This window comes from Vicugna pacos, chromosome 1 (genome assembly GCF_048564905.1).
Source record: "Vicugna pacos chromosome 1, VicPac4, whole genome shotgun sequence".
NCBI classification, from domain to species: domain Eukaryota; kingdom Metazoa; phylum Chordata; class Mammalia; order Artiodactyla; family Camelidae; genus Vicugna; species Vicugna pacos.
In genome coordinates, this window is record NC_132987.1 from 42,127,403 (window position 1) to 42,154,528 (window position 27,126).

The following is a 27,126-nucleotide window of genomic DNA, read 5'->3' on the forward strand; positions in this document are numbered from 1 at the left end:
CTCCGCCAGGCGGGCCCTGCCTCCGCCCTGCCGGCTGCTGGGGTCGTGCACAGTGCACCGTGCGGCCGCCCTGCCCCCTCTCTCCGTGTCGCGCGGCAGCCCAGAGACCAGGGCGCCCCCGGGTCTGGCCCGTCACCACCGAGCAGCGGGTGGGACGGGGGCGGGGCGGTGGCGGCCCCAGACAGCCGGCTGGGCGACTCGAGGAAGGAAGGAGGGAGGGCGGCGGTGGGGGTGGGGCGGGGAGGGAACATCCTGTCTGCGCCGGGCGCACCGCAGACAGCGCCGCGCGCCAGCCGCCCAGACGGCGCGCGGGGCCAGGAGCGCCGGGCGCGCGCCTGGGGGGAGGGGCGCGCGCGCCAGACGACTGGCCGGGGGTGCCCTCCGGAGCCACAATAGGCCAGACGGCACACGCGTCCTCGAGGGGCCAGAAGCCGCGAGGCGGCGGCGGCGAGGGCGCGCGCACGGTCTCGCTGCTGGCTCGGTTCCCCTCCCCTCCCCCCCGCCGCCCTCGCTCTCCCCCGGGCGGCCGGAGACGGCGGCGGCGTCTGCGGGAAGCCGTGTGTCTCCGCAGTGACGTGGGCGGGCCGAGGGCTCGGTGACGTCAGAGGGCTGTGTGTAGCGATGTGTGTGGGGTTCGGAGCGGCGCCGGCACAGCCGAGGGGAGCGAGCGAGCGGCGGCGGCGGCGGCGGCGGCGGCGGCGGGCACAGGTGCGGCCCCGGCTCGCGGGGGTGACGCGGCGGGAGGCAAGGGGCGCGCGGCTCCTGGGGTGCCCGACGGCGGCGTCGCAGGGTAGTGGGGAGTTAACAAAGCTCCTCGGGCTTCTTCGGGCTTGGAGGCCGGAGTCGGGGGTCCGGATGCGCGGGTCCCGGGTGGGGTCGGAGCCATGGGGTGGCGCGGGGCGGGTGTCCCACGGCAGATAATGCCTCGCCCGTCCCGGACGGTGGACGCGGGCAGGGGCAGGGCGCTGCACTTGACCAGAGCCGTCGGGACCCCGGAGACCCGGACGCCGGTCACCGCCCCCCTCCCCCCGCCGCCCGTCTGCGCTCCGCAGGGATGCCCCGGGCTGGATCGGGTCGGCCGGCGCCCGGCGGCGCGGGGATCCCGGCTCCGCGCCCCACCCGCCCGCTGACCTCTCTGCCTCTGGCCCTGGGCAGGCGGGGGGAGGCGCAGACTTAGGGGTGCTGGGGTAACACCCGAGAACTTCCCGGGGAGAGGGTGCGCGGGGGATTTCCACAGTCCTCCTCGCGGCCCCCTCAGTGGGGCGATGTTGGGAGGGCACTGGGGTGTTCCGAGACCGCAGGTGGGGGTTGGGGGACTCCTCTTCCTCCACTTCCCACTGCCACCTTGCACACCCCAAGGCGGGACTGTTCCCTTGCCCTCCACTCTCCGCCTCCCCCTGGAGTATGAAATGGGTGAGTGGCTTTGTGTGGGCCGAGGATTTCACGGTTTGGGGGCTCCCCCATTCTAGGTCATGCCTTCTGCCCTCTTCCTTGGCCTGCGTTGGCTGAGGTGTTCCTGTGGTGGGCGAAAGTCAGTACGTTGGCTAGTGGCCTTGGCCCTTAACCCTTTTTGTCTGTTTTAAGGTAAATTTCTCGGAGTTTGGGAGGCATACGTTTCTATTTATTGAATTTCTTTTGGATTTTCTCTGTAGAAGGAAGTGGAAGAAGAATCTTTTCTTTTTCCCTTTTCCTCCATTTGCATTCTTTGTGAGGTCTGTCTGCCTTGTGGTTTTTGTCCCAGATTAGTCTTGTTCAAGGATGGAGATTCCCAGGAGTGGAGTCTATAGCTTTTGGCTTCCATTAAGCAAATTCTCTAACCTTTTAAAGGGAAAGTTAATTTTTGCCTGCAGTCATTCGGAAAAATAGCATACACTGACTAGATGAATTATACACTTAAGATTGTAATTTAGTTACATATGGTAGATATGTTAACTAGTGTCTCTTTTTTTTGGATGAAACTGGTGTTTTTTTAATTAAGAGATGAAGTAATAGATTATTTTAATTAAAAAGCCATAACTGAGAAAGCCTGTAGTGCTGAATTTTGGGTGAGATGTTCTGCTTGAGGTTCTTCCTGTTCCGAGTTGGAATAGTCCTCACCCTTTTGAGGGATATTATTGTTCCCTTTACCCATTTCAAATTGCTTTCGTATTTAAATGAAGATTCTTCTAGTTAACTGTTAGATTTAAAGAAATCACTCAAGTGTCACCTTTGGTGAAGTGAACTCAGTTTAAGGTTAAGAAACTAGTTTCAAACTGACCCTTTGGCCTCTGGAGCAAATTCAAATGTAACTCTCCCCCCAACCCCTCTTCTCTTCCAGATTAATTAAAAGAAGAATTAACAGTAATCCTTGAAGATAACTGGGCAATTTTTCTTTAGATTTCATTTTTAATTGTAGACGTTCAAGTAGAGTCAGAGGCTCTTCTTGCTGGTGTGAAGATTTATACAAGTCTTCAGTTTGTCCACACAGACCAACAGATCATCATTTCTGGAGAAGATACCCCCCCCCACCTTTGGTGTCCTTGGTGCCAAAAATTAAATTTGAGTGCATTATTTTGACACAAGTAATTACATAGACTTTTTGCGTGTTGTGCTTAAAACCAAACCAAACCATTGCGTTGAACCTGGACGTCTTGAATTGAGAGAATTGGTAACTTTATTTTAATACATATATCTGAAGAATTAAAAATAAAGGCTTCCTTGGAGGTGTGCCTTTTAAAATTATTTTCTTTATTATTAAACATAAAGTAAGAAATTTTATAGTACCTGCAGTGAAATTACACTACAGTATAAGCAGAACCAAAACAAAGTTGCAAAATCTATTGAGTAGGGCAGTCTCTCTGGAAACTTAAATTTTCTGTGAGAGTAAGTTACCATAAGTATTGGTATACATTGCTTTTCTCTCTTCAGATAAGCAACTAAATAACAATGCAAATTTCAGACTTCCTTATTTAAACCAGTAGTTTTTTAGCAATGGAAAACCTACAAACAAATTTTCCCTTGGTTCAGGGCTCAAATAAAAAACTGAATGGAATGGGAGATGATGGCAGCCCTCCAGTGAAAAAAATGATGACGGACATTCACGCAAATGGAAAAATGATGATAAACAAGATGCCAACAGTAAAGAAGGAACACTTGGATGACTATGAAGCGCCAATGGAAACTGATGAAGAGCATGTCAAGCGAACCTGTGCCTCTGTGCCTGAACCTTTACATTTAAATCCCAGTTTGAAACACACTTTGGCACAGTTCCATTTAAGTAGTCAGAGTTCTCTGGGTGGACCAGCTGCATTTTCTGCTCGATATTCCCAAGAAAGCATGTCACCTACTGTATTTCTGCCTCTTCCATCTCCTCAGGTTCTTCCTGGTCCACTGCTCATCCCTTCTGATAGCTCCACAGAACTCACCCAGACTGTGTTGGAAGGGGAGTCTATTTCCTGTTTTCAGGTTGGAGGAGAAAAGAGACTCTGTTTGCCCCAAGTCTTAAATTCTGTTCTCCGAGAATTTTCACTCCAGCAAATAAATACAGTGTGTGACGAATTGTACATCTATTGTTCAAGGTGTACATCAGACCAGCTTCATATCTTAAAGGTCCTGGGAATACTTCCATTCAATGCCCCATCCTGTGGGCTGATCACATTAACTGATGCACAAAGACTATGTAATGCTTTATTGCGGCCACGCACTTTCCCTCAAAACGGTAGTATACTTCCTGCTAAAAACTCATTGGCCCAGTTAAAGGAAACTGGCAGTGCCTTTGAAGTGGAACATGAATGCTTGGGCAAATGTCAGGGTTTGTTTGCACCCCAGTTTTATGTTCAGCCTGATTCTCCATGTATTCAGTGTCTGGAGTGCTGTGGAATGTTTGCACCCCAGACATTTGTGATGCATTCTCACAGATCACCCGACAAAAGGACTTGCCACTGGGGCTTTGAATCAGCCAAATGGCATTGCTATCTTCATGTGAACCAAAAATACTTAGGGACACCTGAAGAAAAGAAACTGAAGATAATTTTAGAAGAAATGAAGGAGAAGTTTAGCATGAGAAATGGGAAGAGAACTCAGTCCAAGGCAAGTTTTATTTTATTTTTTAATAGTAATTTTGAATAATGGTTATGGTTTACTTTGAAATCAAGTCTGTTAGAATGCAGCTTAAGCTGTGTGTTAAGAATCTTGCTGCTCATGCAACAACAAAAATATTGATATATGTAATTTGTTTGTGTTATACATTTTAGGCTATAAAATGCTTTCCTGTGTGTGTTTGATCTTCTAAATACCCTACTGAGAGAAGTGGGATTATTCCCATTTTACAGATAAAGAGAATGAGGCTCAGAGAGATCAAGTGGCTTTCCCAAGATTATATAGCCAGGGAGTGGAGGATTTGGGACTTCTTTCTCAAGCCATGTCCTTTTTCTTTTTCACACATCCTGCTTTTTGATGACTAAATCTGTTGTTTTCCTAGGACTCAAGACAATTTACACTTTAGTGCTATCTCCATTTGCAAATGGTATAGTAGCTAGCCAAAACAGTTCTGGTGGTGGGTTCCAAACAGCATTTTTCAAAGGTACATTTAGGATTTCTGACATTGTTTCTGTAATTGGATATTCAGACTTGATCAGTATTGGAAACAAATGGAAAAGACAGATTTATCTGAAGAATTTATGATTATAATCACCAAGAATTTTTAAAGAATAAAATAATTTAAAAAATTATGACAGCTAGAATAAAGATTACTTTAGAGTAAATAAATAATAATATCAGCAGAGAGATTTTAAACTTACTTGCCCACTGCATTATCTAATAGGCTTAAACTCAAAACTTCATTTTAAGAGTTTGAATGCCTAGCTAATAGACAAAGTTTAGGCTATTAAATACTCAGTTTGTTGATCTGGTTTTTAAATATTTTCCCACTAGAGTAAGATCAGTAGCTAACACTAGGTGTTTAAAATGTGGCAAGCATTGTTCTTGAGCAGTTTCACACATGATTTTATTTGATTGGTACCACAGAAAATTGGCCACATTTCATCTTAAGAATCTAATTTTTTTTCTATTAGCTTTTATTTCTTGACATAATCTCTGCCCTTTCTACTTCGCAGAAGAAATGAATGAAGTGTATTAAATGACTGAAGGTTATTTATAGCAAGACGAGAGCTTGGGCAAGAACCTAAGTTTTGGTGTTCTGTGCTTTAATAGGGTGCCTTTCATGTTTTGAGGGAAATTTAGTTACAGTGTCGTTTTAAGACAGTGATTTGCTTCTGAAGCCTAATGGCAGTAATTTCAGATGTGAATTCAGAGTAGTTTGCTACTTGCTGATTCCCAAGGGTCTGTACTTTTTCGAAATTCTTTTCCTGTGGCTACTAGGTAAGTTTATATTGTTCAGGCGCAGTTATTAACTGATTTTAAAGCAGGATTGACTTCAAGCCAGTTCTCACATTGCTGGACTTACAGCTGGCCTGGTCTGATGCTGAAGGTTGTGCTTAGAATTACCTATATTCTCAAAATGTGAAATGCCCCTTTTGATATTTTTAATATCTTGCCCCAACCTGATGAGGAGCTGTACTCTCGCATGTCCACAGGTGGCCACATTATTTGCCAGATAATCTTGGTCCAGTCTTGATTGCTCTGACATAAACATTTTGGAGATAAATTACTTTGCCTATTATTCCTGCTCTATTTGTGAGAAAAAATATCTGAGAACCGTGATAAAGGTTAAAAAAAGAAGGTGATGAATTTACTTAACTGAAACTGAATGTGCTAGGGTTTGGTTAAAATTGAAACTATTCTTCATCTGTATGTAGTCCTTTATTGTCTCAGAATTTATTAATTTCTATTCAGTTTTTTTGGGAAAGGTGTGAGGTTTTTTCCCATCTTTTTACTATGTTATTTTTTACAGTGTTTGCTACGATGTTTCTCGTGTACTTTTGTTATTTTTTTTTCCAATTTTATTTGAATTTTAAGCAGTTTAAGGAAATTTAAGAAAATTACCAGTAATCAAACCTTTAAGAAAGATTTGGGGGGGTTCACATGTCGTACATACTTGTGTGGTTGTTTTACTGTGCTTTCCACTTCACATTTTGAAAATTCTTCCTCAAAATTTCTTTTTTGACAATCTGTGAACAAGGTTTCTCAGATGAGAAACCAGTCCCAGATGGGTCACATGCTCCTAGTAGTGTATCTAGTAGGAGGTAGAATCAGGAGTTGAATGAGGTCTTTTGACTTGAAGCCTAGTAAGTGTCACTACTTTTGCTGAAAGCAAACTCAGTAGAAGAAACTGAAGTTTGAGAAACAACTTTTCTTATCAACGTACCTTACTGTAATGGTTCTTAGACTCTATTCACTTGTGTGTAGACTAGTGTCTTACTGGGAAGGGGGCAAGGAGAGAGTCCTATACTGAGGAACATTTTATCTTCTGTGAGTCACTGAGTTGATTGCCAAACAAACCAAACAGATCCAGAGGAACTCATTTTAAAAAGTAAAAGCAGGCACTTAAAAAAAAAATTAAAGAATATACTAAATATATTAATCTCTAATCTAAAGGACCTGATGTTTAGCGTGAACATGAATGTAATTTGATATGTTTAATGTAGTTAGAATATTTTTTTCAAATTAAAAAACCCCTCAAACTCAGTAGGCAGTTGTTTGAAATATAGGAACTGTTAAATTATTTCTAAGGATGGAAATTATATTAGTAATGATCATCAACTATTTGCTTAGCTAAAAACTATATTTACTTTGCATAGTTAGGAGCTATATTTAGATGGGGAAGTAAGTGGTATAGGGTCAGTGCTCTAAGTGAAGAACTGACTGTTTTTGTAGACACCAGAGGTATAGTATTTTGAACTTTTTCTTACTCAGCTTCACCACAGGTCTTGATTTTAGATCTGCCTAGGTTTCTTTGTAAAATGGTGTTATTAAACTATCTCTTCAGATCTTTTGAGTGTTTCATGTTTTTTATTAGAAAAATGACTGTATGTTACAGTGCACAAATATATACAAGAATATCATATTCTTGATTTTTTTCCCCAAATCTTCAGTGGGTATTATATATTTGATCTAATTCTGATTTTGTTGAATCTTACATTTCTATCTATGGAAAAAAGGTTACTAAGCAAACTGATCATTTGTAAATAAAATTTGAAGGTTGATGTTTAGTTAAGATTATTTTCAAGCACATTAGAAAAGCACATTTGTAGTCAATTGATAAGATCAGTGTAGGTGATTCTTTACTGTTAACACCATGTGGCTGACAATCTCCACTAGATAAAGATGGCTTATGCCCTTATTTTTTTTAGAAGTTAAAATTTAGATGTCTAACATTTAGACTTGACTACTCTTAGGTAAGTAAAATAATAGTTTTTACTCTGCTTAGGGAAAAAACCCTATGGGTTATCTGTAGTGCAAATAGATGACCTAAGATATCAACTTAAAATTTTCCTCTTAAAGCCGATTAAACGTTTCACTTTTTTTAGTTTTGCATTTTCCTTACAGTTCATCATTTCTGCAGAGGTTATTTGAATAAAGATAAAAGTACAAAAAATTCTCCCCTCTTGTAAGCTGTTTCTTGTAAGTGTATTTCTTAGTGCAAATTTAAATGAGGTAAGGAAATACATTAGAGAGGATGGGTAACTACAAAGAATAGTTTTGGGGCAAAATGCGTACCAGTAATAAATGTGGTAGATTTGATGGTAATTTGTTACATCAGAGGCATAGTTTGCATTTTATAATTAGTGTACATTTTGATCAAGTGGTGATAAGGTCAGAATCAAATGAACAATTTGTGCTCATATGAGGGATCAGTATGAATATTTTTGTCTAACTTTCTAAAATTAATAACTGTCTTAATGAGTTTAGAGATTTTTTTCCTGTTTCCCAGAATGTAGTTTTGTACCTGCATGTCAGAGCTACACGGTGAAAAACAAAAAAAAAAATTTTTTTAACCGAATACATCTTTGGAAGACAGCACTGCATTACATTTTAGAATTTGTGGGATTAAAAAAAAAAAAGATGGTTTAACCCTTGGTAAACATATGTAATTTGCAAATAAACTGTTGAGTAAGACAACTGATCAAATGAGAGAATGGATGTAAAAGAATTTTGTAAGTTAAGAGTCTAAAAATATAGGCTAGTACTTCAAACTATGATTGAAATATTTACTAATGTTTTTGGGGATTTTTCCTCTCCCCAAACATTTTCTTGGTTTATCTAGAATTATCTGAAAATATTTCTAAGGTAAGTGAGGGTAACTAAGGGTTGGGCTCAGATGTACCTTTTAGTTGTTTGTACACAACAGTTATACTAGTTGGATGTTTGCTTACTTACTAAAATGAAGTATGCAAGAAAAAAGTATGCAAAACAGGTTTGTTATAAAATACATTGAAGGACATTTCAATGTAGTCTTCAGAATGACTTTGGGAATAGTGCCCTCTTATGGTTTAGGAAATAGGGAGTCTTTAATCATTTTTACCATTAAAAAATGGTAAAACATTTAAAAATGTTAACATTTTGAAAAAGGCTTACGATAAAAAACTTAGAAATGTATCCTTTTGATGTTAGAAATGGGAAAAAAATTAAGAAACTTCAAGGAAGAAAAGAAAAAGGATGGGCTTGAATCAATGTGCAGCCAGCTAGTAGTGTTTTCACTGGGAGAACAAGGAAGAAATCAAGAATTGGGTTAATTTGAATCCCTTTAGAATTCTGGAAGTAGAAAGTGTGGAACCAGAGCTCAATTTGTTCAGGTAAAGAGGTAGAACTAGTTTGGGAATAGTGTGTTAGTAATGGCTTGAACCTGTATTTTGTCCACACATAGCATTTTGTTCTGTTGAGGTTTCATGTACGTTATATATATACATTAAAATAATATAAGGATTTTGTTAGACTACAAAATGCATAAAGAATATAATTAATTAAGCCATTCTCTTTTGTAAAGGTGTGGTTTGCTTCCATCCCTCAATAAAGTATTACTGCCATGTTAGGCAGAAAGAGGAAAGAAAAGGAAAGATATAAAATTAGTTTAAAACTCATTTTAATTTCCAGACTTAGAGATGGGTGACAGAAACACGTATGTAAAGACTAGGTGGAGGCTCCCTAGGGCAGGAAATCCTCTTCTAGTTTCTGAATGTAGAACGAGGTAGATGCTTAATAAAGGTTTGTATGAAAGTGAATGAAAACCCTTAGTAGCCCTAGAAAGCTACCAGTGATTTTCAAGGAGAAAAACAGGGTTAGTTTTAAACTAAAGTAGCATTGTATTTTCATTTGTGGTATTGAATTTATTTTGAGATTTCAAATAACCTTAAAAGTCTATGTTTTGTTTATCTTATAGGGACAAGGAATACAAAAGTTAAAAAAAAAGACTTTAATTAAAGACCACTTTTATTCCATTTTGAGAGTTTTTTGATGTGATTAAGAAAGCAATACAGGCCCATTATAGTAAATCCTTAAAAAGTGCAAAGAAAACAACAGAGTTTTCTCGTAATTTCACCATGGAGTGATAACCACCATTGGAATTTATTCCTTTACATATGTGATACTTTGTAAATCTGTGCAAAAAGCCTCTGTAGAGCACACATTATTTATTTAAGACTAATTGTTGAAATAATACTTTGGGGCAAATTTTAGCACAGCGCACTTAGAATAGTGTCAGATTACAAATTTAGAGCAATAGACCAGTTGCAGTGTGTCACCCATGCAGCCTTTCTCATCTAGGCTCCTATGAGAGGAGAATTAAGCCTTACACAAGGGGTGGTATATAGGACTGTTCTAAATGCTTTGGAGAGAAGTTAATTCGTTGCATACAATGGAAGCTTTGGAGCAGTTGGGCTTAATTCTCTTGAGAAGCCCAGCTGAGAAGGAGGAGGGGGGCATTAAAGAAGCCAATTTAGTGGGTCACCAGCATTTAAAAAATATATGAAATAGAGTAAAATGAAAAATGCAGTTCATTGCATATAGTAAAATTAATTTACCTTTTGATATTGTCAGTTTACATTAGTTGAAGGCCAGAATCTGAGATAAATTTTTTTAAAGTATATTTTACTGAAATGGACTAGAAAAGCAAAACCCTAGACTTATACAGAGTAAAACTTTTGACAACAAATATTTTAGTGAAAAGATATATATGACATGGAAATTTCCAAGTAATTGCAATATAAAATAGACTGGACACCATAGAACTCCAGTATAAAAAAAATATTTTTAAAGCCCCAGGAATTAACAGGATTTTTGTCAGTTCGTTCCTTTTCCTTCAAGTTTTAAAGGGAGTGAGTGATACCATGCTACTGCCTTTACATGGCCTTGTTTCCATGAAGGATTTAAAATGATAGTTGCACATTGTAGGAACATGGGCCTTTGCTTTTCCTGTGAGCATTTTTAATCACTTTTAACCCCAAATCTGGCTTTGTGAGGTAGGTGGTATGATCTTGCAGCATGGAGGAGCAGCAGACATTGTTATGACTCCTGCAGATCCATCTTTGATAAGTTAGTGGAGGTGCTTGGATCATATTGTTCCAGTTTTGCATTAGGTTGATTAATTCTAATAATTACAGTGAAGCCAGGCACTAAAACTAAGCCTTAAAATCTCTTAAGTAGCTATTTGCTACCTTGCAACACTATTCCTGTTTCAGTAGTTGAAACACTCATTCACAACACGTTGAAAGTATTGAGGAAAGCTGATCCTATTCTAAGAGATTCAGTTTCTTTCAGTAGGAGTAGCTGGCAGCTGTCTGGTAGGGCGTCTTTTGTGTCCTTCTGAAATCATTTATGGACCACTTGAGTGTCTTAGTATTACACACAGTAAAAGGAACCTGGCAGGTATATTTGCTTTATACCCAAGGAGTTGTTGCCTAACTATGTGTTTGTTCATGTATTTAGTGAGGTTAACGATTTATGTTTGGCTCATACAAAGTAATGTGTATTTGATATGCATTATATTTTATTTTTTGTGTAATCACACCATTATAGAAGGATAGACTGAAATTTACCAATCTACTAGTCCTTTGTATGCTTACTGGTATATAAATATCAAAATGTAAAAATTGTTTTTCTAAATTTTGTTTTTAAAAATAATTTTCCACATATTTTTAAAAGATTTAAGTATTTTTTTTGGAGGGGGAAGGGTTTGAAATCCCATTCATACTTTAAGGCATTGTCTGGATTTCTTTAGTTAGTCAATATTTGTCATTAAGATTTAATTAAAGATCATAATACTAATCTGATATCATAATTACAAACTGGAATACCACTTAAAAGCGAAGGTTGTTATTGTTTTTTAACACCTTTATTGTGGTATGAGTCCTGTACACTAAACTATAAATGTTTCAGATGTACAATTTGGTGAATTTTGGAAAGATGTGTACACCCGTGAAACCACCACTACGATTAAGATAGTTAATAACATTTCCATCACTCCTAAGAGGTGCAATTTTCAAATTCCCAATTTATCCCTTCCCACTCCCTTTACCTGCTGGTAACCATAGTTTGTTTTCTATGTCTGAATCTGTTTCTGTTTTGTAGATAAGTTCATTTGTGTCCTTTTTTTTAGATTCCACATATAAGGAATATCATGCGGCATTTTTCTTTTTCTTTCTTACTTCACTTAGAATGACAATCTTCAGGTCCATCCATGTTGCTGCCAAAGTTTTATTTTTTATGAAAAGCTAAGTTTATTATTGAAGATAAGTCTGGAAATTTTAGAGGTTTTTGTTGTTTTTTTTTTTTTTTTTGGTTTTGGTTTTTTTAAGTGCAGATTGGAAAGTTTGTATATGAGTAGTGCTGAGTGGGTGGAACTGCTTTTATAACTAGAAAGTGGTAATAAAATTGCTGATTGGTCTTTTTTATAAATGAAATCAAGTTCTCTAAATTATTTGTCATTGTGAGACTAATAAGCATTGTACCAAAATACAATGGTTCTTTATTAGGAAATCTGATTATTAAGTTATTATTATTAAGATAGTAAGTTGAAATTTAGAGAAATTTGAATAAAACATCTCCTAATTTCTACTTATTTAAAATTTACTCTTCTACTATACAATTTGGGATTGTTTAAATTTTGCTTTCATAGACATTATTTGTTGTTTTGAGGTTTTGGAATGAAATCATATGTCTGAAATTTTTCTTATGTGTTTCAGATGAGGATGCCATCTGTTCATTTTGTGGTAGATAATGGTGGGGACATTGGGCAATAGGAGTATTTTAAAATGTTAAGACTCTCACTAAGTTACTAAATGATCTGCTCCTCTTCTTTGCCAAGTAATGTAGTGTATTCTATTTTAAAGTTTAAATGCATAAAGAGAATAAATTATTCTTATATTGAAAGGTAAGATAAAAGGCAGTAGATGCTTGTATCTTGGTGTCTAATTTTTATTCCTGATCAGTAGTAGCATTACTGCTGTGCCATTTAATTATATTGTTATGTTTTTGAAGATCTGATTTGTATGTTGCCACAAATGCAGAGTAGATGAGAAAATCTGGCATGCCTGTGAATATTCTGTTGTATAATATATGCTTTTCTTAATTGTTTTTAACATGCAGTTAGGATAATTTGTTATAAATGTGTTTATGGTTTACCACAGCATATTAAGTAAAATTAACTCCCAGCATTTTATCATGGTTAGTGTTGTGCATTTCCCCATCATTTATGTCATTTACTTTGTAGATCTGATCTCTGAAAATACATCCCAGAGACTGTTGGGATTCTTTGGTACTTCATAGTACTTCATGGAACAGAAGGGTATTAAATGTGAAAGAGACTATCTTGCGAGTTTTGTGGTAGCACAGTAACCTTAAAAGAGGCCACCCTGGAAATTAATGAGCTACACTGTCATTCAGAATTCATTCGACAAATATTTATTGAGTTCCTACTACATGCCAGGCATAGTGCTAGGTAGTGAAAATACAAAAGTACTTAAGACAGTCCTTGACCTCAAGCTGCTGTTCAGAGTCCAGATAGCCAATTGTCGGGGATTTTGTATAGGGAATTCAGACATTAGCTAGAGGACTGCACCAGGTGGTCTTAAAGGAAGGTTTCTTTAGAACCCCTCCTCTGACTGCCTTAGTGGGTGTGTGCAAGAATGGGAAAGGAAATAAAGGACAGAAACTAGAAAGGGATGGATGTTTAAAAACAAACACATGTGCTAGCAATTATTTAAGGCGGCATTTGAAGTTTAGAGACATCATAGAAACAAAGATACACTGAGTTTGGATCATGAATAAAAGTAAAACAAATCAAGCTGTAGAGTTTTGAAATGAACTTGATAAAAATTAAATCAGATTTCAAGTCAAGATCTTTGGCTGAAGAAGTTTAGAATTTGTTATCCTGAAGTTTAAGATTCCAGATATTCATAATAGGAAGAACTTTTAAATATATAAATCAATTTTACCAATTTTAATTTTAAAAATTTGGAACCAGTTTATTTCTTGGGCAGCACATCCAGAATTATTTCAGATATGAAACTGATTTAAAGTGGAACTTTCTTTATTTTCTAAATAATGAGTTTAAAAATACCTTTGAAAAAAGAAAATTCTCATTTAATTTAAGCCGATCTTACATTTTATTGATTTATTAGAGTGAGCTTACCCATGCTTATTCGCACCTCTTTTGTCACCGTATTGGTGTGAAAAATGTTATGCCTAAGTGAGTTTTCTAGATAATGAAACTACTCTTTTCAGCATGGTTTTTAAAACTAAAGCTTTAAAACCTTTTTTATGAATTCTAAAATGTCTTAAATAGTTTTCAATCTTTCTAAGTATATGCATATGGTATATATATGTATGTAGTATACTACTTATGTGGTATTAGTAAATATAAAATACAGTCTATAAATATATTGTGTCATATTGACCCAAGACTTCTCAAACATTAATTACTCTGTTGTGATAAGTATAGGGGAAAATTGAGATGTATTAAATTTTTGTCCTGGCCTATGATAAAGCCCTCAGATTGTCTTGCTTTTTGGATCAGTTTTTGTGTTAATGTCTTGTAATTCTCTTCTCTCCTTAGGCTGTCAGCTGGCACCTGGCATCTATCATTTAGTGTTTCTGTTGCCAGCAGTCAGTTCCATTTCTGATTTATGGTAGAACTAAGCTATAGGCTGACAAACAATGTAAACAAGTGATTGCTTTATTTTATAAAAAAGCAGTTGCTTTTGCCCCAGATTCTGAACTTCTTTAGAATACTTGATCAGGATTGTGAGGTTGTAAAACAAATTCTACTCATACAGTCTAGAGGCCCTCACAGAATACTCAGCTCTCAGATCCTTTCAAAATATTATTCTTTTCCCTATAATTTTGTAGTCTTGTTAGTCTTTCAAATTCCTTGCCCAGTAATTCTTAATAAAAATGTTAATCTCCTACCAATATGTGTTTTGAGGGGAGGGGAGACAAAATATAAAACAAATGAAATGAGGAAGTTAGTTAACACAGGTTATTTATCCTTTTTTTAGTTTCTGAACCTCAGTTTTCTGATCTGTAAAATGGTGATAATTACACCTACTTGAAATATTTGTTAGAATTAAGCAGGGTGTATAAAGTTCTTATCATGAACTTTGAGGTAGATGCTCATTAAGTAGTCAGCTACTTTCTTTTTTTCCTTTATTTACAGGTACAGTTCATCCTTTAGGACTAGAAAGAGCTTTTTTTTTTTTTAAACATTTTTTATTGATTTATAATCATTTTACAATGTTGTGTCAAATTCTAGTGTTCAGCACAATTTTTCAGTCATACATGGACATATACACACTCATTATCACATTTTTTCCTCTGTGATTCCCTGTGCTATACAGTATAATCTTGTTTATCTATTCTACAATTTTGAAATCCCAGTCTATCCCTTCCCACCCTCCACCCCCCTGAGAAAGAGCTTTTCATAGTTACAAGGAAATGTAGTATCCTGATAAGCGTTAGCAGACAAAGCAGTTTCAAAGTTTGGCAAAGTATTTATTGCTGTAGAATGTTATCCAGTAGAATATGCTAATAAACACTGTAGGAACGGTGGTATATTCTAGCTGATTGTAGCAATAAGAAGAAGAATCAGGGCTTACAAATGCTATACATTTGCAGAGTACTATTATTTAAAATGGATTTTTAAAATAGATCCCGTAAGTATGGTATTTGATGAAATCATTTTTGGTGTTCCATGTTAACATTCATGCTGACTGAAGCCCTTCTTGTGACGGGACAGTTCATGTAGCAGTCTCCTTGAGTTTTAAGTGACTAAACATGGTAGTTTAAGGAAAGACTGTCTTATTATTTTTCTAACAAGAATTCTTACTATTTTAATAGGAAGATGATTCTTAAATAGCATAATTCTTAACTCATCAGTGTCCTCCAGAGGCAGCCTATGGCTCTATCAGATTGACTCAAAATTAACCATCATATCTTCCTTTAGTAAACTTTTCCCCTTCTGCATTTTTCTACAGATAGATACACCAGCAGGAATGGAATTACACTCTTGGTATCCTGTTATAAAGCAGGAAGGTGACCATGTTTCTCAGACACATTCATTTTTACACCCCAGGTGAGTGGGTATTGGCTCATTGATTCATTCATTCATTCGTTCAACCTCTATACATCAGGTACTATTCTAGGTCCTGGGAATTTATTATATATTTTTAGGCTTTCTTTCTAATCAGTGAAATGAATTATAAATTGTGTTGCATATTTGAAATAACCTTTTCTGTGTGTTTCTATGTTTTTCTAAAAATAGATCATTTCCTTTTTGCCCCAAAGTGAAAAAAATGAAAGCTTTCTTTTAATTTCCTTACTTCCCTTCAAGAGATAAACCAACTCTTCAAGAGTGTGCTGTACAACTTTGATATTTTAAAAAGAAACTTTTTGAAACTTAGAAGTTTTCATAGTAACAATACCCCTCAAAATAAATTTTCATATTTTCAATAAAAATATACCATGGATTATAAACTTTTAATTTATTGAACCTAATTTTTTTAATCTGCTGCTGTACCTGTATATTCTCCCCAAGCACAGTGATGATGAATCTCAGTTTTACAGTTCCTTCTAGTCCTGTTGTGTTTGAAGTAAGTCTTTGGGCAGTATTAAGCTTGTCAGTTTTCTTAGCAGAATACTGAGTTTTCATCCTCAGAATTCATGTGATTAGTAGAGAGGAAAAATACAGATGTCCTGTACAAAGAAAATGTGATATAAGAGATTATTTAGAGTTCAGAGAATGAAGTGTTAGGTCAGTTAAATGGTTGCGTCTTTTGGCTAAAGGATAAGCAGATTATAGTTAGTAAAATGGTATTTACATGTCTAGCTCAAATTTGTTCCATGAGTCTCTCACATAATTTCCTGAACAATTTTATGTGAGCTGTGAGCAAAATGGGTAGTTACCCTTTGATCTTAGTTTTGCACAATTTATTATTGCTGTTTTATCAAATAAATAGGCAATACCACAGTGTTTTCAGAAGATTGCTCTGTGGGGTTTGATCCACAGAGGACTGCCCAGTAGCTGGATAGCATTCAGAATGCTAGTTCTTTCCCTGAGCTATCTAAGAAGGGCCCTGGGAGCTCCTCACTGGGGCTGCGGTGAATCAGGCCATAGCCATGCAATGTGGGACTGAATCAGCCTCACCATCACAAAGAACAGGACTTCCTTGCTTTGGAGGGGTGGCGGATGAGGAAATAGTCCTCCAAAGTAGTATATGGTCTGTTTTCTTTTTGGCATAAACCTTACCTACTCAGGGCTGTTGAATCACTCTGTAAAGATACTTCATGGTTTTCATTCTCATGTGATTTTGAGGGAAAGAGAAGAGACTGATTTTCTTTTCCAGAGAGTGTCTTCTTAGTGCTCAGAAATTACTTTTTGTAAAACAACAAAAATATCTTAATAACTTGTGTTCTTTCTGCCTCAACTACTAACTTTTTCAAGAATTCTTTTCTGTGACCCTTATTTTCTGGGTTGTTATGTTATCTCTTTTGGTAAAAAAAAAAAAAGTTTAACCATAGAAATAGATGTAATATATTTTGCTTTTTACCTAAATGTAATATGTATCTTATTTTGCCATTCTTTGTTTTCAGCTACTACTTATACATGTGTGATAAAGTGGTTGCCCCAAATGTGTCGCTTACTTCTGCTGCATCCCAGACTAAAGAGGTCACAAAGACAGAGGCAAGCAGATCCATACCAAGACAGTCAGAGAAGCCACACAGTAGTGGGAAACATCAAAGAACAGTGTCGTATCCAGATGTCTCACTGGAGGAACAGGAGAAAATGGATTTAAAAACAAATAGAGAATCATATAGTCACTTAGGTAAGTATTCAGAATTTACCTTTTAAAATTTATCTAATTTATCTAATAGACACATTTTTTCAGCACTTTCAAAGAGCATTTCTGTTTAGGAGAATTTTCCAGGTAATTAAAGATTTTGTCTTTAAAAAAATACCATGTTTCGAAACTCTTGAGTGACTCTGTGGAAGCTCAGCTGTTCTACTAGCATGGTGATAGCTGTAGAGGCTAATGAGATAGATACACAGGCTAGATGGCTGCATACTGCAAGTGGCTTCTGTCTGATTATTTTTGATTCTTCCAGCCTTTTCTTTGCTGTCAGATTTCTTCAGAAGGTCCTTATTTTCTGTCCAATTTGCTATGAACTGAGAACCCATTTAACTGATAATATAAGAAGTATATGACAATCTATAAAAATACTGAATCACTATGTTATACACCTGAAAATAATGTAATATTGTAAATTATCCTTCAATTTAAAAAAGAGAGAAGGGTATATAAGAGCAGTTAAGTATAGGACTCAGGGAAACTTGGTTATGAAATAAGCAAGGATTGAAAACTCACAGCCATGGGAGCCAGGCTATTCGGCATAAATGCAGAATGCCTGCTGGACATCAAAAAACAAAAACAAAAAACTGTGTATTTACAGTGCCTTTTAAAATACCGTGGACCAAACAAGACATGTCTGCTCACATGCTGCCTGTGCTACCCTCTACGTAGCTGCAAAACTTTGTGTATAGCTTGGGCAAGTGTAACAGCTCTTTCAGCTTTCTTGGAACAGCTTTCTCAGAACAGTCATGTAACTGTTTTTGTAGATGATTGAGATTCTTGGGAGTGGGTTTCTGTACTTTAATTTTGAGATTTTCTAAAACTTAATTTCCCTTAGATTTAAATATGTCAAATAATAATTAGTAATGTACCATTATGCCATGTTTCCATTATATTTGCCAAATTATCTAATTCTAGTGACTTAAAAAATTGTTGATTATAATTCATATACCATAAAACTTACCCTTTTAGAGTGTACAATTCAGTGGTTTTTAGTAAATTCACAGAGTTGTGCAATGATCACAACGTTTAGTTTCAGAACATTTCATCACCCACAAAAGAAAACCTGTAATCCAGTAGAAGTTATTCTCCATTCTCCCTTTTCCCTAGCCTCTGTCAACCACTAATACATTTTCTGTTTTTATGGGTTTGTCTGTTTTGGACATTTCTTGTAAGAGAGATCATACAACATGTGGCCTTTTGTCTAGCTTCTTTCACTAAACATAGTATTTTCTCAGTCCATGTTTTAGCATGTGTTAGTACTTCTTCCCTTTTTATGGCTTAGTAACATTCTGTTGTATGGATGGATATACTACATTTTGTTTATCCATTCGTCAGTTGATGGACATTTGGATGTACACTTTTCGGCTGTTATGACTAATGCTGTTTTGAAGACTTATGCACAAGTTTAATGTGGACATAGGTTTTCATTTCTCTTGGGTATATATTTAGGAGTGGAATTGCTAGATCATATGGTAACTCTATGTTTAATGTCTTAAGGGACTGCCAGACTATTTTCCAAAGCTGTTGCACCATTTTCATTTCTACCAGCAGCTTCTCAGGATTCTAATTTCTGCACATTTTTGCTAACACTTGTTATTGTTTGTCTTTGATTATAGCCATTCTAGTAGTTGTTAAGTGGTATCTCATAGTTTTGATTTGCAATTCTCCAGTGACTAATGATAATGAGTATCTTTTCATGCTTTTATTGAACATTTCAAATCTTTGGAAAAGTGCCTATTGAGATCTTTTGCCTATTTTTAAGTAGGGTTATTTGTCTCTTTACTATTGAGTTATAGGAGTTCTTTATTCATTCTGGGTACTAGACCCTTATCTACATGATATGCCATTCTGTCAATTGCCTTTTCACTTCCTTGTTAGTGTCCTTTGAAGAACAAAAGTTTTAGATTCTGATGGAGTCCAGTTTAGTTTTTCTTTGGTTGTTTACTTTAGGTGTCATGTCTAAGAAACCATTGCCTAGTCCAAGCTTACAAAGATTTACAGTTAAGAGTTTTGGCTCTTACATTTAAGTCTGTGATCCATTTTGAGTTAATTTTTATGTAAGGTATGAACTTCAACCTCATTCTCTGTATATAGGTACAGTTGTCCCAACACTGTTGAAAAGACTGCTCTTTTCCAATTGAACTGTGTTGGCACCATTGTTGAAAACCAGTTGCCCATAAAAGTATGAGTTTATTTCTGGACTCAGTCCTTACGCCAGTACTACACACAGTTTTGATTTCTGTAGCTTTGTAATGAGCTTTCAAATTGGAGATTGTGAGTCCTCCAACTTTATTGTTCTTTTTCAAGATTGTTTTGGCTATTTTGGGTTCCTTTTATTTCCATATGAGTTTTAGAATCCGCTTGTCTATTTCTGCCATGAAGCCAGTTGGGATTTTGATAGAGATTGCACTAAAACCATAGATCAGATTGGGGGTGTTTTACCATTTATCATTGTCCATTTGGGCTGCTATAACAAAAATACCATAGATTGAGTGGCTGACACCACAAACATTTATTTTTCACAGTCTAGAGGCTGGGAAGTCCAAGATCAAGGCACCAACAGATTTGGTCTGGCAAGGACCTGCTTCCTGGTTCATAGATGGCTGTCTTTTCACTGTCTTCTGCGTGGTTAAATGGTAGAGCTCTCTGAAACCTCTTTTTAAGGTCATAAATCCCATGATGGGGGCTCTTATGACCCTTGTGACCTAATTACCTCCCAAAGGCCCCACCTCCTAATACCATCACATTGGGGGTTACGATTTCAATATGTGAATTTTGAAAGTCACTGACATTCAGATCATGATAGCATCTTAACAATATTAAGTCTTCCAGTCCACGAACATGGGATGCCTTTCCATTTTTTAGTCTTTTATTTCTTTAAATGATGTTTTATAGTTTTCATTGTACATGTTTTATACTGCTTTTGTTAAATTCATTCCTAAGTATTTTATTATCTTTTATTTTATTTGTAAGTCGGGTTATCGTCTTAATTTCATTTATGGATTGTTCAAGTTACTTTTTAACAGAGTGATATTAATACTCTTACTTCATTTTTGCCTCTCAAAGATCCATCAGTTTCAAGTAATTCTACAAGTAAAAAGAAACCTGAGTCTACCACCTGCAACTCAACCAGGGACACAAGCAAGGTGGGAGCTGACCATGATGCTGTAGCTTCATCTCCAGTTCTTGTCAAAGATGTCATTTGTGAGGATGATAAGGGAAAAATCATGGAGGAAGTAATGAAAACTTACGTAAAACAACAGGAAAAACTGAACTCAATTTTACAGAAGAAGCAACAACTTCAGATGGTAAAATTGTTATCTAAATAATAGTCCATTGTGAAAAGATACTTCTGCATTTTTTTTTTTTTTGAGTAGCTGCTTTATTTCCAAAAGAAGTAATTTTTAGCATGGAAAGTGGAAAGTGGAGTAAGATGAATGGATTGGTTTTTATTTTTATCTCTATTTTTTTACATTTTTTATTGATTCATAATCATTTTACAGTGTTGTGTCAAATTCCAGTGTTCAGCACAATTTTTCAGTCATTCATGGACATATACACACTCATTGTCACATTTTTTTCTCTGTGATTTATCATAACATTTTGTGTATATTTCCCTGTGCTATACAGTGTACTTCTGCATATTCTTAAGAAAAGTCGTGATAACATGCTGCAAATGTATTTAAGATTATTTAGTTTTACGTTCATCAGAAAGATTAATATACTTTTAAATCTTTAGAGAAAATAATTTTTCAAGATAATTACTAGAATTGATATGACAGTGGAATTTTAGATTTTTTCTGCCCTGTTCTTTCCTGACTTGAAAATTTTAACATGATGGAAGTAAAGTAAAAATTGTATTGTGATTCTTTAAATTACAGGAAGTTGAAATGTTGAGTAGTTCAAAAGCTATGAAGGAGCTCACTGAAGAACAGCAGAATTTACAGAAAGAGCTTGAATCTTTGCAGAATGAACATGCTCATAAAATGGAAGAATTTTATGTTGAACAGAAGGACTTAGAGAAAAAATTGGAGCAGGTAATGAAGCAGAAATGTACCTGTGACTCAAATTTAGAAAAAGATAAAGAGGCTGAATATGCAGCGCAGGTAAGAATTACTCAGTTTATATAGTGTTGCCCTTTCAGTGTGGAAATTGAAGCTGTTACTTTACTCATTAAAGAAATTACTTTTTTTCAAGCTTGTTTCATTAGACTAGATTTCAAAATAGAGACTTCCATTAAATACAACTTAATGCTGTATCATCTAAGATGATTTTTTTGAACTTGATTGCTTTATTGCTTTAAAATTTTATGGGTTTCTGAATTGAGTTGTCTAAATCTCTAGCTGTCTGAATGTCAAATGTTATATGATTTTAATGTAGTATATGGGCTTTCAAATCAATGAATTAACAACCATGAACTGTTGCCCACTGTGTTCACAAGCCCTGGAGCAAAAATGAACTCACAACTTGGGGGAGATGAACAAATAACTCAGTGTGAGCAGACTGTGATGAGAGGGGTACTGATGAGTTAGGGCATCGTGAACGTGCTCTAGGTTCAGTTCTCTTGACCCTTTGTTTTTCCCTCACTTTAAGGTTCTGTCAAAGTCAGATTAATAGTATTAGATGTTCAGGAGATTGCAGTATATATAAAATAGCTCATTTTGTAAAAAGTAATTTGAAAGTAGATCTTTGCCATGATGTGAGGAGTAAATGGAAAAACAAAACTAAGTGAAAACTGACCCACTCTTTTAAATCACACAGCTGGCAGAACTGAGACAGAGATTGGACCATGCAGAGGCTGATAGGCAAGAACTCCAGGATGAACTCAGACAGGAACGGGAGGCAAGACAGAAATTAGAGATGATGATAAAAGAATTAAAGCTGCAAATTTTGAAATCATCAAAGACTGTTAAAGAATAGAAATCTTTAAAGAGATTCATCTGTGTATTCCCAACAGGGTTTATTTTTGTTTGTTTGTTTGCTTGGTCATTGAATTCTGAACAATTTATCTGCATGAAATAACTAGGCATTCTATCCATTTGTAGGTCAGAGAAAGTGAAGAGATTATATATTGGTACATCAATTTTTACATTTTCCAAATGAATGAAAGTGTACGTTTCTTTGTACTTTTTTTCAACTAGCTTAGTAACAGTACTATATGATTTCAACTATAATATTATCTGCCTATATTCCTAATGCAAATTTAGCAGTTGCATACTTTTTAAAAGCTGCATTGTGTGGTGGAAAATAGTTGTGGTCAGTTTTATTATCCATATTTCAGACTCAGTTTTAGATACAATGGCGGCTTCATATTTCATCTATAGAGCCACTCAAGGAGTTGAATCTCCATGTTTTTTATTAATACAGTCTCCTGTCTAAGTTGATGTAGTATACTCATTATTATAATCAAAATTTGCTTTTGTTAATGTTGTGGAATGAATTTCCACTGATTCTCTTCTATTTAATGTCTCCTGAGAGACATTGTCCATAGAGGGTTATAGCACACCCCATGGGGAAGGATTATATGCTTTCTTACACACTGCTGCTGAACACAAGAAGCAGTTATAATTAGCTTTTTTTGTTTAAATGGGGTTATATTTAGAAAAAAAATTTTTATGCAGCAACATCAGAAGAGGGAATAAAATGTAATAATTTTTGAGCTTCTGTTTATGTTGTTAATAGTGGTGTGAGAATATTTAATGTACTTGAGAAAAACTGATAACATTGATGTGTATCAGTTTCTATACAATCCATAATCCTCCTGTACAGTTTTTATATGTAGTTATGGGTCTTACTACAATTTATATAATGGATTTGTTTTCCTTAATGGATTTGTTTTCCTTTAAATTGTAAAATATTAAACACCTTGAAGATTATTTTGGACTTTTGTATGTTTAAATGTCAAGTCTTAACCAAAATTTGCACGAATGGACCATTTTCAGTTACTATTTAATATCAAAATGAGGAATTTACAGTCAGCTGGTAGTGTATGATAGGTTGATATAGGGAAGTTTAGTTATTGCTACTAAAAGATTTTTAGATAATTTTTAGAAGACAAAGGAATTCCATAGTTTGGGGGAGGGGCAACTTCTGCACTTTTTTTTTTTTTTTTTGCACAGAAAGCCTGTCATTCTTTTAATAGCAAATTTCATATTACTTAAATCTTGGCTTAACAGATACTAGGTAAAATTCTTAGTATGTATTTTTTAAAAGATGTTTCCAGAATCTGCCATTAATTGACATTATTATCCTATGAATTTCATTTTATATTCTCATGTAAGGTATTGTATGAAATAACTTGAGACCTAAATTTGTTTTTAAAATAATTCAGCTAGGATTAAGATTATTTACTATTCCCACCATAGGTGATGGATACTCTAATGATACAGAACTTCAAAAATAAAGATCTTATCATTTAACCAGTTATTTTCATATTTTGCTTAATGGTACTTAATATATCCTAAAAGAATTTTTATACTTCTAGAAGTATAGTTTCTTCACTTGAGTGTGGTCTAAATGTTTATTTTCTATTTTCCATTCAAATTTTACTATATTAACCCTGCAGTTTACTTTGCTGATTATTGGAACCTACTCAAGGAGGAACACATGTCTAAAATGACATACAGGAACAAATACTAAAAGTGACTTGCCCTCCTAATGCCTCTTATTTATCTTTTTCTGGAGAAAGAAAAATCACAAAGACATTTTATGACATAGTTTCATTTTAGTTGTAAATTAGCTGTGTCATAGCTCAGCTTTTTGGGAGACAAAACTCAAGGCCCTGTAATTTCATTTATTTTTCTGATTCACTCAAAATCTACTTATGTTACTTAGTTTAAATAATTAGCTTACCTATGTTTTAACTCAAAACTTGCTAAAATAAATTGCCTAATCTTTGAAAATATGTTATTTGAGAATTCTAAGCAGTGCTTAATCACTTTTAAATTTCATAAACTCTTAGTTTAAAATTGAGTAAAGAACTGCTTTTTCTAATCCTTCACATAAGGGAAACTTGCCACATGAAATTGTATAGTCTTTATTTTCCAGAAGCTACATTGATGTGCCATAGGTTTCTGTCTAACTTCTTTGAAAATAGTTTTTTTAGTCAATTGTAAATATTATGCCTATTCTAGTTAAAAGTCATTTTAAGTTAAACTTGTACCACATAGCTTGAAACTATTGAGATTTTGTAATACTTTACAAGTGGCCTCTGCTTAAAATACCCGTATAAACTTACTCTTATTCTTGGCATGCTCATTTTGTGTGTTGGTTGCTAGCCTGAAGTTTGTTTTGGTGTTAGTTGTTTTGGTGTTAGTTTTTGTGTGCCAATTCATCAGGAAAGCAGATTTTCCCTCAGACTTTATAATGTTATTCTTTGTAGGAAAAATACAAAAATACTTACTTTAAAAACCTGTGTTAAAGGAATGGCCTATCAAGAGTGCTAGAGCATCTTTAAAAAGAAGAAAAGATAGAATATTAGTTTACTGGGTGATAAGTGATGTTTAATTTGGGTGACGACAGTTTCTATACTCTAAACTTCATGAGAAGAAGGTACCAAATCTATAGAAACATAAAACCTGCTGTCATTGAGAAAGCTCTAAACCACCCTGATATCACAAATACAACTTAGGACACTATCAAAGGATTTGACCAACAATGTAATTTTGGCTTGTGCTTTAGTTTTGTAAAGCATATTCTTTTGCTTTTGAATTTCTGTGTCCAGAAGAGTTGGGATGTTTTATGCTTCTTGAACTAATTTTATAACAAATTTAATACATTACCAATTGAGATATAAAATCATTTGTACATATTGAATTAAAAATCAGTTACTAAATAATAGACTGAGTACAATGATACTTGCAGGTTATCCATATATTTTAGAAGTCATGACAGAATAGCCAATTTATTTGCACATCTATGGCTTCTGTTTGAAGGAAAGTAAAATGATAAGGCAACTCGAGTAACAGAAAACATGCTTTATTTCCCTGAAAGTAATAGGAAAGCTGGTGCTGAAGGTTTTTGATCAGTTTCTAAAATTTTCTTGTCCATGACTTATGTTTTGATTGCTTAGGGAAGAATCCTCGTTTTTATTTGCTCTTATACATTTAATCTGCGTGACAGGACATTAAAAATTAATATAATGGAAAGTTGTGCTCATACTGTACATCTATTTCTGTGCTTGAAACTACTTATTAGTTTTTATTGAAACTGTCAGCAATAAGGGACACATTACTGCTGTATTATAAATTGTGGGATTGAATAATTTAAACAGCTTAAATTTATTTCTATTATTGGAAGAAATTCATATGGGTAGTCTATATTGCATCTTGTTTAAAAGGACAGTTTTTTTTTCTTTTGTAAAATCTTCCCATTTTCAATGGTTTCTAAATTACATAATGCAATTTGGAGCTTGTTTCTTTAGTGATAGACTTACATGTCTTATATAGTGCTACTGTTTTTGAATTAAAGTGAACAAATGTAAAAATTGAAATTTAAAAATTAAGCCCAGAAAACAAAATAGTGTATTAAGTTGGTTGAATGTAAAGAAATTTATTAAGTTTTTTCTTCAATATAGATACCTCACTTGAAAATAAAGCACAGCATACTTAAAGTAGTTCTAGTGAAAAAAAAAGAATTGCTAAATCTTGAACAACTTTTGGGGAATTATAGTTTGGAAGAAATAAAATATATTTGCTTTTAACCATCCTATTAGAAGTATTTATTTATCCTGATAATTCTAAGCCAACACAGTAGTCTTAAATTATTTCTGAAGTTCTAATCTGTGAACGCGGTAAATGAAAGATCTGTTGTGCAACTATTGACACAAATTGTTGACTACATTGACCATAATTCAATTTAAAATTTTGCCAATGATGTACAGTTTTATGGTTAAAATTGCTGTGGTTGGTTGCATTACATGACACACAAAACTGTCCTCTACCTCACGTGAAATAAATATTTTATATGGTTTTACTATAAAACAAGACTCATCTATCTGGTCAGTTAGTTTACAAATTTTGAATTATATTTATTGAAACATGACATACTGTGCTCTTAGCTTATACCTCAATTGTATTTTGTGCTGTTTTCCATTTTCATGCCTTGTAAATAACTTGTATAGATTGTGGATTAAATTCCAAATAAAAACTTTTAATGCCAATGGAATTGATTCAAGCCATCTTGGTATCCTGTGTGAGCTCAACTTTCTTATTTCTTAAGATTGACATTTTCTCCTTTTGTTCCTTTAAAGTCTTACACAGCAAGTGACTAACTTGAGAAACTTCAGTAAATTGTAAAATGTGAAATTTTAGGTGATGAACATACTGGCATTTTGTGATTATTCTTCATCATGATACTTGGAATCTTGCTTTAACATCTTTTCCTCACCCCCATCTCTGGTGTTAGTTATCAATTACTGCATTAAAAAATTCCAAAATTTAGGAGCTTAAAACAACAGTTTCCTCATAGTATCTGAGGATCAGAAATCCAGAGTCAGGGTAGTTGAACACGATGGTTCAGGAGCTCTTAGGTGGGTACATTTAAGGTGTTACCTGAGGCTGAAATCATATGACTGACAGCTGTAGGATCTGCTTCCCAGCTCACTCACAGGGCTATTGACAGGTGCTCAGCCCTTCACTGTATGGACCTGTCCTTGGATCTCTTTACAACTTAGTGGATGGCTTCCCCCAAATGAATGATCCAAAGAAGAGTGATGCCACAATTTATTTTATGACCTAGACTCTTTAGTCATATACTGTTACTTTTTCCTTATCCTGTTTGTAAGAAGTAAGTCACTGAGTCCAGCCCATGCTCAACTGGCGAGTTTTGAATATAAGGAGGCAAGGAT

At 35.7% G+C, this 27,126-nt stretch overlaps 1 protein-coding gene across 1 annotated transcript; it reads left to right on the forward strand.

The window, feature by feature from the left end:
- The first annotated feature begins 313 nt into the window (after positions 1-313).
- Positions 314-26,439, forward strand: SKIL (SKI like proto-oncogene). Its single transcript, XM_072960748.1, has 7 exons — positions 314-708; positions 2,318-4,068; positions 15,405-15,502; positions 17,020-17,252; positions 20,346-20,587; positions 21,161-21,385; positions 22,041-26,439. Exons 2-7 carry the CDS (start codon positions 2,971-2,973, stop codon positions 22,197-22,199), a joined length of 2,055 nt encoding a protein of 684 aa, XP_072816849.1. The 5' UTR covers positions 314-708; positions 2,318-2,970; the 3' UTR covers positions 22,200-26,439.
- Positions 26,440-27,126: the final 687 nt, after the last annotated feature.

Excerpts from the sequence above, each read along its gene's own strand:
- SKIL (XM_072960748.1), top strand. The coding sequence starts at position 2,971 with ATGGAAAACCTACAAACAAATTTTCCCTTGGTTCAGGGCTCAAATAAA. Across the intron at positions 15,503-17,019 it reads CATTCATTTTTACACCCCAG|CTACTACTTATACATGTGTG; the intron begins GTGAGTGGGTAT and ends CTTTGTTTTCAG. Across the intron at positions 17,253-20,345 it reads AGAATCATATAGTCACTTAG|ATCCATCAGTTTCAAGTAAT; the intron begins GTAAGTATTCAG and ends TGCCTCTCAAAG.